At 42.4% G+C, this 15,022-nt stretch overlaps 1 protein-coding gene across 5 annotated transcripts in view; it reads left to right on the top strand.

The window, feature by feature from the left end:
• The window catches only part of RALGAPA2 (Ral GTPase activating protein catalytic subunit alpha 2), a 111,915-nt gene that overhangs the window by 59,840 nt on the left and 37,053 nt on the right, over nucleotides 1-15,022 (top strand). For all 5 annotated transcript variants that reach the window (XM_071738745.1, XM_071738743.1, XM_071738744.1 and 2 more), the window contains 2 exons: nucleotides 5,225-5,383; nucleotides 10,323-10,450. In XM_071738745.1, coding sequence (XP_071594846.1) covers nucleotides 5,225-5,383; nucleotides 10,323-10,450 — 287 coding nt within the window. The remainder of the gene's footprint in view (nucleotides 1-5,224; nucleotides 5,384-10,322; nucleotides 10,451-15,022) is intronic.

Raw genomic sequence — 15,022 nt, 5'->3', positions numbered from 1 at the left:
GAAGCCATATACTGAAATGCATAAAGGCAAGTACCTTGATGCTTTAGCAACAAAATTCCTCTGGCTGCCAAAGTGCCATGTTGATTTTGGCAGCCTTTGCATGTGCAGACCAGAACTGGTGTGTGTGCCTGCAAGGAAACATGTGCCTGCCTGCAGAACACTAAACAGGAGGAAAATGTACTTATTCCTCCCCCCGTTGGTACCACGCTTGTGAGCTCTGCAACACCTGGTTCAGAGAGCCAGGATCAGGTGCAGCATCACTGCTGAGATGCTGAGCTGCCTGTGACAGAGGACAAGGCTACTGGGAGGACAAAATTCTATCATGGTGACAATCAGGATGCAGTGGGGGCCACAACTGTTTTTTCTTGGTTTCTCCCTGCTGCCATCAGCTGGGGTTGCATAGATACTGCCTGAGATCTAAGGTCCTCCTTATCTCTGAAATCTTTATGTCATCTTTGTGCTTTCTTTGGTCCTTGTTTGCCTACAGACAGGCAGAAAGGAGCCTGTGCTTCTCTTGCAAGCTCCAGAGCTGAACAGAAGGTCTTACCACCTGCTGGCCAAGGAAGTAGTACAGCAGGCCATAAATTCTGTGGGCTGAGGAATTAAGCAGATGCAGTAATTTTGCTTAAATGTGTTATGTTTCTTTATTTTTACTGAACACAGGAGGATAAATTAATTTATGGGATGAATTCACAAGAATAAGTGCACTTCCACCAAGGATGAGTTTGGCCCCATATTTTTCTGCAGAACAGTTGTGATTTGCAGGTTTTATTCCTTTATTTGAAGTATATGCTGACGTATTGCTCATTCAAAAAAAAATTCAACAAAAAACTAACAAACTCTCCAAATAAGTCTCAGCCCTGTAAAAAATCTTTTCTAGTGGAATAATCAAAATTCAGCTGATCTCTTTTGCTGCAGTAGGGTTCAGCATCATTGGTTCTAAACTTTTTTTTAAATCTGGCTGTCTTCTGGCAAAAATGAAAATCAATCCAGTAACAGCATCCTACTGTCCCGTCTTGTTCTACCTAAATTGCACCTAACATTTTAAAATGAGCTGCAGAATTTTTCAGTGTTTTATTCCATTTTCTCCACTGTCACAGCAGAACTTTTTCAATTCAGAAATCTGGTTGCAACCCCATACTGAACTCTTGCTCCTTCGCTGCAGAAATTCGTTAGCTAGAGCTAGATTAGATTTTTAGCAGCTAATCTAACTGCTGTAGGGGTTTGCAAAGTGGGGACAGAGCTGTGCTATTGGATTTGTCCAATTCATTTGACTCCAGGACTATAATTGCACTTATGTCTTACAAGGCTTTTATAGCCTAGGGCTGGCGGGCTGCAGAAAAACAAATTGGCAGTGATACAGTAAGAGTGAGAGGGAATGAAAGGCACACATTATCAGTCTCCAGGCAGCACTCTTCTGGCAGGAAGTTTCTTGGTTAATTTACAAATAAAACTTAGATTTTAGGATGGGTACACTGTCAGCCAGACAATGGGGATGTCAGGACCGACTGTTACTTAGCAAAAGTAGCAGCCGTGCCTCCCCAAAAGCGGGAATTCTTCAGTCAAGCAGACGACTGCTCTCTGGAGCCAGCTGGCTGGGTAATGCAATTAGCAGGGAAAGGAGGTCAGGCCAGGAGGTGTGCTCGGGGAGCAGCCTGGCCACAGCACAGGGGACACCACCACAGCACAGGGGACACCACCAGAGCGCAGGGGACACTGCAGCACGGAACACCGCAGCACAGGGGACACCACAGCGCAGGGGACAGCACCATACAGAGGACACCGCAGCACAGGAGACACCACCAGAGCACAGGGGACACCACCAGAGCACAGGGGACACTGCCATACAGGGGACAGCACCAGAGCACAGGGGACACCGCCATACAGGGGACACCACCAGAGCACAGGGGACACCAGAACACAGGGGACACTGCCATACAGGGGACACCACAGCGCAGGGGACACCACCAGAGCACAGGGGACACCACAGCGCAGGGGACACCGCCATACAGGGGACACCACCAGAGCACAGGGGACACCACCAGAGCACAGGGGACACCATAGCACAGGGGACACCGCTCCTGGTGGCTGCCGCGGGCCCGCGCTGGGGGAACGCACCCCAGGTAGCAGCAGCCACGGTGAGATGCTCCTCGGAGCCCGCACACTGACCCAGCTCCCAGGCCGAGACACCGAGCTGGGAACGTGGATTCCTAAGCTCAGGAAAACTGGGATTATCTGCAGGCTGGAAAGCTGCGTGCCCGTGAGAGAAGAGGTTGCTGTTTCAAGAGCTGCCTTTCCCCAGCGTTGGTAGAGAAGTGGTTCAGGTCAGCAACAAGCTGAAAGACCTGGCCAGTTGTGGCTGAGCTAGCCTGTAGTTTGGTTTTGCTTTTAAATATCTCTGTTACTTCCTGGCTGCCTGGGGATTTGCCTGAGTAGGGGAGTTGGAACTAGATGATCTTTAAGGTCCCTTCCAACCCAAACCATTCTATGATTATTTAATCAATTAATTAATTAAAATTGGTGTGTGTGTAGTTTTGGTTTTTTTTTGCCCCCTGATTAGCTTGGAGAGAGCACAGCACAGGACTTGGGCTCCAAATTCATCGTCTGTGTTGCTTTGGACCTTTAATCAAAACTCATTCATGTCCGTCAGGGTACTGGGGCTACCCACAGCTGTTATGTTGCATGAGGAATACAGGAAAATAGCAGCTGGTTTGTTGTCACAGATAAGATTATTACAATGGTTTTATCAATGAAATGATCTTACAAGAGCAAATATTTTTTATTAATACTGGTTTTGTATTTGTACCATTTTGCTTTACTCAGGATGTTTGCAAATCAGAGATGGGACTCCAGCTTTAAAATGAGTTACTAGCGTGCCATGAGGATTGTAGCAAAGGGAGGGATTTATTATCTCAGGATGTTTGCAAGATTCTGAGCTCATGGGCATCACGTCCTGTCTCAAACAAGCCCAACAAGCCTTGGTTGATCTAACTTCTCCCTGTTTTACAGAATTTTGTTGTCTTGAATGTGTTACAAGTAAAAGGGGCTTGGGGGTTCAACAGTGTGAAAAGTGTTTGATTATCAGAATAGATCCTTGTGATTTAAAAAGGGTCTCTGAAGCAGGTTTTGGACATATTTTGTTTTCTGGTCTTGTGGTGGTTTGTGCTGTTTATCACTCTGGCAGCAATAGGAGGCCAGGCAGCACAGAACCTTTTTGTCATGCCTTGTTTTTACAGAATGAGGAGCAGTTTGCATTGCCCCGTCCCACTGGACAGTTGCATTACCTTACAGAATTCTGTTTCCCTATTTGGCTGCTGGGGTTTTTAAAGCAGATGTTGCTACATAACACTATTGTGGCTGTCCCTGTGCTGTGAGGCCAGTGCCAGGGCTCACTGCAGTGTCAGGATGCTGTGGGTTCAGGCTGAGCACTGGTGGGCACTGCTCATGGACCTGTCACTGCTGGGAGCTGGGTCCTTGCACAGAAACTCACAGCTCAGCTTCACCCAAGGGTGGAACAGCCTCACCTGGGTCCCTGCTATCTGTAACCTGTTGTGCACAAAGTCTTGTAGCCAGACAGATTTTTAAGACTAAACTTTACATCTGGCTTTTAATGGGTTTTAAGGTGATCTGGCTGCATCTGCTCACAGCAAGTGAAGTCAGGATCTTGTTCTGAATGTAAGTTACTGCTTAGTTTTGTCTGTTCCAGTCTGCACTGTGATACTATCAACACAGGTATTTCATTGGGTGTTGCTTTATTTTTACTGAGCAAATACGAGAATACAAGGGAGTTCACAGAAATCAGGATGACAACGAGAGCAGTGATTTGGACTGATTTTTTTCCATATAAAAAGCTCTAACAATAGTACTCTTAATGTTTCCATTTTTTGTAAGACACAAATGGTTTGTATTGTCTTCAAGCAGGAACAAAAATGCTGTTCTCATAGATGTAAACAAAATACAACTCTTTACCTTCTGTTTAATTTAAAATAAACTAAGAATCTAAGTCGCTCCAGGAACTTGGCTTACAGTTTACACTCCAGCAGAGTAAAATAAAGCCAAGTTCATGGTATTAACTTTCTGATTCTCATGAGGTGTTCTGGTTTTGCCATGCTTCTCTTATAACTTGGGTGCAGTTTGCCACCCAATATGTAGGAATGAAAGTTTCTACTTGTGCAGTAGAGACTTCACCTGGTTGTGAAGAGAGGAAATACAGCTGTGCAATACAGGCTGAAACAAGGCATGTGGAGATTACTCAGTTGTTATTTACCAGTTAAAATCACTACCTTTTTTTCTTTTTTCTTTTCCTTTCTTCTTTTTTTCCCCTGCACAGAGACAGTAAAGAAGGCAGAGCTACATTTTGGCTTCTTTGTTAGCTGTATTGTGCACATTGTTCCAGGGGCCAGCATCAAATTGGGAAGGGGGGGTAGGGATGTCTTTTAAGCTTGAAGCAGGACTTAAATTCTCTTTATACTTTGTGCTGGCCTTCTGCATGTGGATTAAATTTTAACTTTAAAGCTTACAGTTGCAACTATTGTGTGTAGCTTGTATGTGATTGCCAAATACTTTTTGCCATCTGTTAGATCACCTCCCATTCCTCCAATAAAAAAGCAAACACACGGGCTTCTCGATGCGTTTGGTATATGGCATGTTTACATTTTATCCATATTTTATGCAACTCTCTTTCCAAATAAAAAGGCAAATCCTTCAGTATTTCCTGTTGTTCTTTCACTCACATTGCCCAGATATTTGGCTTACATTTTCAAACAGAAGTCCTCTCCAGACAGAGTCAGCATGGAGCTGTTTGTAATACAATAAATGCAGTAGCAGTGGTTCACGAGGGGAAGTTGCTTGACAGGAATCAAGGCACTTAATGTTTCTGTGACAGCTTCCTTATTTTAGCTGGAATATGATGTTCTGTTGACTAGGGTTTTGTTAGAGTAATTCAGATCCCCATCTTAAATTATTGTAGGTACTGTACATTAACATATCGTGCTAATGGCTAGTTTGATAATGACTTAATTAAGCCATCAGACAACAATGCGCGCTGAATGGAGCAAATTATTTAGCTGATCTTTTCATGAGCAACTGGAGAAAAACAATATTTTAACTTTTTCTGTAATGAAATATTTCTACTATTGAGCATTGTAATTCAATTTGTAAGCCATGACCCCTCATAAACTGTTGTTATCACTCTGATTAATAAAGAGCCAATTTGCTGTTGCAGCTTCGTCACTTGGGAAATGATGAGGTTCACATCGTATGGTCTGAGCACACCAGGAACTACCGCAGAGGCATTATACCCACAGACTTTGGAGATGTTTTAATTGTTATTTATCCCATGAAGAATCACATGTTTTTCATAGAGATAATGAAGAAACCAGAGGTATGTTTTGGCTGCTTTATTGGCTCTGTTCTGTGTGCTGTGCAAGTGACCAACAGTTTTCTTGTTTAAATAAAACTCAGGGTTTAGAGTTTGGGGTTGTTTTTCCAGCAAATATAAAACATAGTCTGTCCATCTCACTGTGTAAGGATGCTGAGCAATGACCTTTTGTTTTAAAACTAGAATTATTAATAGGAGTTCAAATGGCTACTAACTCTTTTTATATTCATGCTTAGTGCTTCAGGAAGTATTTCAGGATTCTCAACTCATAGGAGTTATTGTACGAAGAATGGTATTTCAAATCATTGTCAGTTTTCAGTGTCAGACAACAACAGCAAAACAATAAAGATTTAAGTTCCTAATTTGCTATTAATTCACCCCATACGGCTGGGTCACTGTTGTACATATGGTATTGTGCATAACCTCACATGATTTTGAGACCATCGTTGTAATCTGACTCAATGGGATGATGTAGGCTTTGGATATCCTTACATCAAACAAAGTACTTGAGGCTTAGTATTTTCTGTTTAAAGAATTGCTATGCAACCCCATTTTCAGTGCCTTTTGGTTTTTTTAATTAATGGAATTTTTTTTCATTGCAAATGAAATGTTGGGTTGTGTGTATGTACATCTGTACATATGTATTAAAAAAAGCTACCTTAATAAATGTTTGCAGGGACAAAACTCTGTATAAAATACACTTTTTCAAAGTAATCAGTGTGATAAATACCATTTTCCTTAAATGAGGGGCAATATTTGTCCAAGAGAATAACCAGCTGTGGAAAAATGTATAGATCAGATAAGATGTTTGCTAGCTGTACACAATACTTCTTGAGTTGTGAATGCAGATCTATTTTACATTAGCAGGCAATTGTTTGCCAGTGGACGTTTCAAACTTGATTTGTGTTATTTTTCCTACACTTGGTTTCGAGTTCTGCAATTTACTTCTTGGGAATTTTAGCTTTTAATGTTCTATCAGGAAAATCAGATCCCAGTGTTATGAACATGCTTGAAAATTCTGTGAACCAATGGAGAAAAGCTATGTCATCTTCCATATTAGTCAAAAATACCCAACGGGCAGAAAGAATAATAGCTAACTGGAAATTTAGTGTTATCCGTACATTTAAAGTACAAACCATTACAATGTAATAAAATTAATCCAGACATTTCCAGGGCAAGTGTGGCTGACCTTTTGTTCACCAGCTACTGACCCCAGGGTGAATGAAAGAGGCTTGCAGAGAGAAATGTCTGTTGTTTGGCTTCAGTCCCTGGTATTTAAATTGCATTCCCTAATCAAATGAAAAGGCTGTCCTCTCTATCAGGTTACAGAATCCATGGCAACATTTGGCCTTTTATATACATAATGTTAGCCTTTTTGTTTGCATCTAAGTAGAGACACCTGGAGCAATGTTAACATTAACCGATTTAGCATTAATAGCTTCATTATATAAGAATTTCTGATCAGATAGCTGTTACTTTTGTTATATTGCTTCAGCTTGTATTGTTTTCATTTTTTATCTGCCTGCTTGGCAACGGGGCAATGATTTGCAAATTTTTTTTGTCTTGATTAATTAAGCAATATAATTATCAGGAACCGTGATGCAGTCTTTGCTCGACAAAGCTTCTGAGGGAAGACAATAGTAAGTCTGTTAGTGTGAATGCATTCCACGCGTCACAGATGCATGAGGATATTCTGAACAATGAGACGAAAAGCTGCCTGCAAAAGAGGACAAAGCATGCCAGGCAGACTCTACACACTGCACATACCGCCAGGGACATACTGCGGGTTCCCTGGGACACAGATGCCTCGTTAGATTGCAGCTAGTCATCAGAGATTAATTCTCAGCCATTTGGTACAATAATTTACCCATTCCCCACTCTTTTAACTAGTGCTGCTTGCTATAGAGGGCAAGTCTTTGTGCTCAAAAGGTTTATTTAACCTTGCCTACTTTTACTGCATGCAACAGAAATAATTATTTTTTTCTGGGAAATTGTAGTGAAGCAGGTGTTGGCAGTGGGCTGAATATTAATTTTTGTTTCACGGATTACTTGCGTTGACATTTGGAGTACTTGGGGCAGGGGATGCTTCCCTTTGCTTTTTTGATTCCTATCAAAGCACAATATATTTTTGTAGCCATTCACAACTCTGTTTTCCTCCAACAGGCATTTAACACCAGACAAGTGCTGCGTGGGGAGCCTGCTCCCCCCTCCAGCTCCTCGTTAGGGCAGAGCCCCCTGTGCAGATGGAAGCTGACGAGATGCGAGTTCCATTGACTTTAATGACCCTCGGCGTGGCCGGGAGATCTGCTCGGGAATTAATAATTCCCAGCTTTGTGTCCAGGCAGGCAGGCAGGCACACGGGCTGCTGGTGTGCTCCTGGGCTGTGAGTCCAGGGGTCTGGAAACCTCAGAACCACCGTGGGGAACCCCTGCCCCGGGGTCTGGTTTCACGTGGGTCATGCTTTGTTTTTCTTTGGCCGTGTGGAATCGGTTGCTCTCACACAAAGTCCCTCCCAACCTCTGCATTATTTTCTTTTTCTCTCTGCCAGGCTGTGCCAGCTTTGGGTCGTGGAAAATGTGTGCTTCTTGATAAAGTGTGTGCCTGGGACACAGTTCTTGAAATAATCTGATTATTTGCAACATGCTTGGATGAAACAGGTTTCCCAGTTCTGTGAAAGTTAGGCTGGGGAGCTCCCACTGCACCCTGAGCTCAGCACTGTGCAGGGATGCTGAGGAGAGCTCTTGGGCTGTAGGATTCTCCTGGAGCTGGCCTGCCTGTCTGAAAGCAACTCTGTAGTGCAGAGAAGTATTGCACACAGATTTACTGGAGTATGACTAGTAAATCTTCAGAGAAAACTGTTGCTGAACTTTTTGTTCTAAAATGTCAGGCAGATTGGAGGTGTTTTTGATAAATTTTCTGGATGGTGCTCACTGCAAGGTTTTTTTTTTTTAAATCTGAGAGTATATAGAGATGGTTTTGTATTTTTAGATACTCATATAAGTTGTATAAGATATACACACTTTGTATTTAAAGTATACAAATTCTGTAATACTGTGTTAAAATCTACTAGACTTCAGGTGGTTTAAAAACAGTAAAACAAAGTCCTGTAAGTAAAAACAGCTTACAAAAAAACCCCTGAGAGTGAATTTCCCTGTACAGTAGTAGCATATTTAAGTGCTAATCTGACTCAAAAGATGTAGTATTTTTTTGTTATACTTCTAATGGTAGTATGTACTTATCCTCCTTATTTGTAGTTGCATGAAGTATAGTTGTGCGGGTTTTTTTTCCCTTTTGTCAATACTTGTAAGAAGAGTATCTGTTAAAAATTTATTATTGCTTAAAGAGGAAAAACTTTGTGCTCTAGAGCATTATCCCTTTGGTGGCATAGATTTTCTGCCTGTCACCTTTCTTTTCAGCTGCCTGAATAGTAATGGTAATATTAAAAAAAAAGGCAAACCCACTGTGGAAACATGTTACACTAATCTATTTTGGGGGGCAGCAGGGGCAGGTAATTATTTTAAGTAAAGGAATGACAAAATAACTGCCTGAAAAGACAGCTGTCATTTGCAGGTGTTATATTAAAACCAAATTTCTTCTGTAATTCATTGCCACTTCTAATTAGAGGAATTCCCTGGATGCAAGGGATTTATATTATTCCCTTTGTCCATTTATTGAATGACTGTCACAGTCACCCACAAGCGGTTGCAGAAGAATAATAGAGGGTATTTATTTATGTGATAAGCCTCTGTACAGATGGAAAAAATCCAGAGCTTAAATATTGATAATTGCTGCTAGCTTCTGTTCAAGGGTTTGGTTCGGCTGAGTTTTTTATTTGGGTTTTTCTTTCGTTTTGAGTTTGTGAAAGGGAAATGAGTTTGAGCACTTGTAAATAACAACAGTTTATTATATATTTACACATTAAAATTTTCTGGGTTTGGTATGGCAAAGCCATGTCTTAGGTATGCAATTCTGGACATTTTTCACTGTTAAAAAACATCTGTTCTACCTAGCTTAGCCCTTATTTGAAGAGCCACATGTCACCAAATGACATTGTAGGGGAGGTTCCTCTGGAGGTACCCTGAAGGAACAATGTTTGAACACCTCGATGTGTTCCACCTGCTTGTGCCCATCCCACCCTCTGTACAGGGCACTGCCTCAGAGAGCTGGGGTTTTTCTGCCGTCTCCTCTGCTTCCCTCAGCCCTTGTTACCTTGCATCAGCTTATTTTTTTTTTTTTTTCCTTTCAGTGAAGTCCATGGAAGGATTTTATAGGGGATTACTGAAAGAAATACTTCTTTGCAAAATCTCTTGCCAGTGTAGGATTCAGCCAGTGAATCAGGGTCTCCTGTTGGGATGTGAGACAGGAACTGTCTCTTAATGGCTGCTCAAAAGGGAATATTGATTTCAAATTCATAGAAGAATTTTGTTCATGTGAATAATAAGCTCATGTTTAATATCCTGTGAAATGTGCCTATTCATTTGAAGTGTGGTGATGGCAATTATGGAAGACTTAAACTCAAAGAATTAGGAGATAAATGACTCCAGAAATTTCAGTGTTGAAAATAATGTTGTCACACTACTGTACAGCAGAATGTACTGCTCTCCTCTAGTGGGTCTGATGCTTTTTATTCCAAATGTCAATACTATAAAGCAAGACACAGGACATGGTGCTAGCAAGGGTCCCACCCCATGGACCTTGGTGGTCATGGTCTGGGGGCTACAACCTGTCAAGGGGGTTTGTTTTGGTGTTGTGCTGCTCTGCTTGGAGTCTCTGGGCCAGGATCTGGAGAGGACACCTAGAGCAAGCTGTTGCTTCTAATGGAACCAGATAACCTCCCTTTCTGGAGCCCAGCAGTGTGTTTCTGCTGGTGGTTTTGTAAGTTGCTCCATGCTGGCCATTTGGCTTGGCTTGACTTGCATTGTCTTTCTTTTGGGGTCCACAGGTGCCATTCTTTGGTCCTCTCTTTGATGGAGCAATCGTGACTGCAAAGCTGCTGCCAAGCCTCATCTGTGCCACGTGCATCAATGCCAGCAGAGCTGTCAAGTCACTCATCCCTCTCTACCAGAGCTTGTATCCTTTCCTCCCCTGTGGCAGGGCTCCTTTGGGTAGGGTTTTCACTTCTGAATGTTCTTCTGCAGAGAGGTAAGCTTCAGTGAAACTCTCTCCCCTTTGATTTTACTGGAAAAGGTCAAAGCTTTCTTGGTGTCAAGCTGGGTGTTTTCAGTTGTTCACACCCAGTTATCATCCAGTGTTGTAAAAAGAAGACACGAGAGTGTTCTCAGCAGCAGCTTCAGGCAGTCTCCTGGTGCTGAGCTTGGACTTAACACTGACACTTTCAACAGTAAGTACTGATAATACTCAGTTATCTTTCAAGCTCAGGGAGTTACCTACAGTGTATATTAGCTTAATACACATGGCTGGGTTGTGTTGCTTTCTCTTTCAGAAAAGCGTCCAATGGAGTTTACTTGGATTCATGACATTAATAAAGCAGATGGGATTTGGCCTCAGATAGAGATATTTTAGTTCCCAAATTCCAGTTTCATTCCAGCCATGTCTGTGTTTGGGTGTTTTCAATACATATTTTCTAACACTTGCTGGAAGATAACTACATGGTAGGCTTCTCTGGTACAGAAATGGTAGCATAGACTTTTATTCTTGTGTGCTATGCAGACTGACAGTGTTTTACTACTTTTCACTTATTCTAGGATTATTACTGTTTTTTACTTATTCTAGGATTTTCTCATAATGCCATAATTATTCTAGAAACATTTTATAGCTTGTCTTGTTAATTGTAAAATTTATCTCAGGACCAACACTCACTTCACTTTGTTTTCTTTGTGGAGCTTTTGATTTGAGTGCTTTTCTAACCATATGAGTTTGAGAAAGAGTTTGTAAATTACATGTTTTGATCTTTGAAAGAACATTGATGAATTAGTTTGAGACACATTTTAAAACCACAAAATATCCACGAAATATTGCTTTCTTAAATACAGGCTAAATTATATCTGATATACTTTGCAAAAGTCATTAGAAATTAAAAGTAGCAATGTGGATAAATTAATTTGTATTTTATTAGCCCCATCATGTGCTCATTTTAAAACAAAGACAGTTGGTTGTGTGTAAGCAGTTGAATTCATGCACAGCCATGGCAGTACCTAACAGATGATCCAAAACTTGCCAAGTTTTCCACTTTTGTTTCATGAGAGAAATCTAGCTAATTACCAAAATTCTTCTATACAGAATTCAGCTTAATCCACCTTCCTGTACAGTCGATGTACAATAATTCAATAGCAGTGTGGTAAAATGAATGTGGGGAACAGAGGTGACAAGAACAAAGAGCTGATGTCCCCTCCCTCCTTGTCCCACCACCTCTGGTTCCTCCCGCTCATCTCTTGCCTTTCAGCATTTTGTGAGCACACGGTGCTCACCAGCCTGCTGTGCTCCTGCTTCCCCACGGGGTCTCTCTGGGTCCCTCCTGGTCCCCAGGGAAACGTGAGGAGCAGCGGTATGGTGGCACATGCTGCCCCTCAGCATATGTTTGAGCTCTAGCTGAAGCAGCATCTGTCCCCAGATTCTTTTCTTTCCCTTCTTGTGCCGGCTTTTGCACCGACGATTTCTGCAGGGAATCAACTGCCCCTTGTCTGGTTGATGAATGGAGGTGGAGGGAGAAGCTTCTCAAACTGGGCAGAGAGAATGTGGTGGAAAGATCCCCTCGGGGTGACCGTGGGGTGGTGGAGAAAGCTAACTGTGACTTCTGCTGTAGGGAATGCAACACTTTGGGATTGAATAAACTGTGAGGCAGGAGCTGGGCTGTAAATGTGGGGGGGTGTCGAGGTGGTGTTTGGATGTGTCCAGGGCTGCAGCACTGCTTTGCAGCTCTGGGAGGGTGCACAGGCAGGGGGAGGCTTTGCCCAGGTGCTTGCTTTGCCAGCTGCTGCCAGGAGGAGAGGGGAAAGCTGACCCAGCAAGTTTGAAAGAGCATAGTAACTTTGTCAGACTCAATAACTCAAAGGTGAATTAACTCCAAAAATTTCATTAAAGTGAGAAATAACAAGCAATAATCCTGGAAAAGTAGCAGGTGCTGCTTGGCAGCACATCAGGCATGGCATTGCTGTTGGGGTGAGTGCTGGAGAGCTGTGAGAGGCAGGGCTGAGGAGCACCCTGCTTGTCACACGTCTGTATCGGGGGTCAGGGGATAAACGTCTTCTCTGGTCTGGTTATAAACGGGGCACAAACACTTCTGGTGTAAGTGGCTCACTAGTGATAAGAGGCCAAGCCCATGGTGCCCATGTTGGAGGGTGTGGGATCCCTGGTGGGCCCCTGCTCGGAGCAGAGCTGAGCTTCTGCTGGCGAGGGGCAGGAAGGAGCTGGTGGGGCAGGGGGGCTCTGCTGGAGCGGGGTCGCGTGCCGGGGATTTGGGGCAGCCTCTTGCTGGCAGTGACAGCTGAAGTCACTTGTTGGAAAGTCTGTAAACTCCGGTTACAGCTGCACATGTCAGGGGCTTGAAGGGAAGTGTAATCAGCCACAGAGATTAATTTGCATCTCAATTAAGAAAGAGTCAGGAGGAAGCATAGGGTCTGTTGCTGGAAGGTTGTGGAAGAAATCTCATCAGGCACAAAAGGCTCCCGAGTCCCGGTGCTCCAGCGAGTGGAGGACAATATCCGAGTCCAGTTTCCATGGGGACCAGGGCCGCAGAGCCGCGGGAGAATCTGGCTGCACTGTAATCGCTTGGTCATGATGACACAAATTCCACTGTCGTGCCCAAATACATTTTTCTGTTGGAGATTTCTTTGAAAATGAGGAAGGTAACTACAGCAGACTGCGTCAGATTATTATTTTTTAATCTATTTTTTATGTTTATGCAACTGTTTCTGTTTTAAGAAATTCATTCGGGTGAGAGAAATTTTCATAAAAAATAACTATATTTAAACTTCAGTTTAAAGCCCTTCAGGCTGCAAGTTCTTTGTATCCATTGGACAGCAGCATCGCACAGGAGCAAAACTGGGGTAGTTAATGCGTAGCTCTGTTGTCTTCTGAACAGTTAGAGCTCAGTTGTCTCTGTAGCTGCTGCAATGTTTACATGGTCACGGATGATTATACATTAGGAAATGTTCAAATTAACCATTTTTTCAGGAGTGCATTCATTCTTGGTGCAATGAAGCACTGAGGCTGAGCGGCTGCAGATCGTACTAATTGGTGCTCTCACCATCCTTAAGTAACTGTTGAGTGCAAGGTAATGCATTTCAGCAGCCTCACCAGTCTGCTTTGTCAGACAGTGGTTTTTATTTTAAATGTGCCCCTGTATTTTACAGAAAGCATAATCAATAAGGTGGCCTAAGTGAAATAAAACCAAAGAAGAATAATATTTAAACTTACTAAGATCATTGTAGCAAGTGCATATATTTATGCAAGTTTTTGAAAGCGTTAAAGCAACCTCTTCATGTGCAGGGAAAAGGAAGGAACAATTAATCTTACAAGCAAATAATTATGTATCAAATGCAAAATTCCTCATAATTAAACTCAATTAAATCAGAGGTTGTTAATTGTCAGTATTTAAGGCTAACACAAGTCTATGATCAGTATGCCTCAGGAGTTCTGAACAGTGATGAAAAACAGTGCATTCCTAATGTAGTTCCTTGTGAAACTGTAATTGGGTTGAGCAGGACCTCCTAAGCAAGGGTCTGTTCTGGTCCTGGTAATGAATATTTAAAAAATGGTAGTGGTGATGATATAAAACTGCACCTTTGTGTCCTCTTCCAGCTTATATTAAATTAGTTTTAAGTTGGAAAAGTATTTTTGAACATCCATACACTGGGGAGTCCCAGTTGCCCCAAGTGGCAGCAGTGCACATCCAGGGCCTGGTCCTCTCTGTAGAGATTCCAGCTTGCATTCAGCTCTGATTTACAGATGCTGTTTAGGGTGATAGTTTTTAAGCTCAGGTGCTAGTAAACCTCCAAATATGAAAATGTAACCGAGTCTGCAGGTGTCAGGCACTTTGGTTGGTCCATAATTTATTGTTGGTCTCCAGAAAGACATTGGGATTTGGGGATAGTGATGTCTGAGCAAAAAAGCTTCCATGGAACTGCACAGGGAAAGGCAGTACCTTGCCACCATGTAACACACCTGTGTGTCAGACAAACAGCACAGAGCACAGCGAGGATGCCCATGCCTCAGATAATGTCTGAGCACTGGATGTCACCATTTCCCTGCTCACAATTTGCAATCCTGTTTGTGGGCCAGGAGAAAACAACCCTGACTTTGGAGAAGAAATTTGATACTTGAATAAGTCTTAAAGTACTACCCACTGTAATGACCATGGTATGCCTGCTAACTATGCCAAACAAGTGGTTCAGTGGGACAAAATCAAAAGACTAGCTAAATACATGACAAAAAAAGGTATCTGTGAGTTTAATTCATTACATCCTATCCACTTAATAACAGATGTACTACGTAGCAGTCTGTAATGTCTGGAATCATGAAGATTAAACGAAGAGCATCAGCTTTGAACTCTGAGTGAATTCCTTTTGTTGGTTTAAGCCAATTCCTGATTTATTTCATGTAAAGCAACTGATCAGCTTACCTGCTTTATCAGAGACTGGAAAAGAAAGGTTATTTGCTATGATGGACTACATTGTGTGAATG

The sequence above is a fragment of the Heliangelus exortis genome, chromosome 3, assembly GCF_036169615.1.
Source record: "Heliangelus exortis chromosome 3, bHelExo1.hap1, whole genome shotgun sequence".
NCBI classification, from domain to species: domain Eukaryota; kingdom Metazoa; phylum Chordata; class Aves; order Apodiformes; family Trochilidae; genus Heliangelus; species Heliangelus exortis.
Note: the sequence above shows the minus strand (reverse complement) of the source record. Positions and strands in the feature narration are given on the sequence as shown.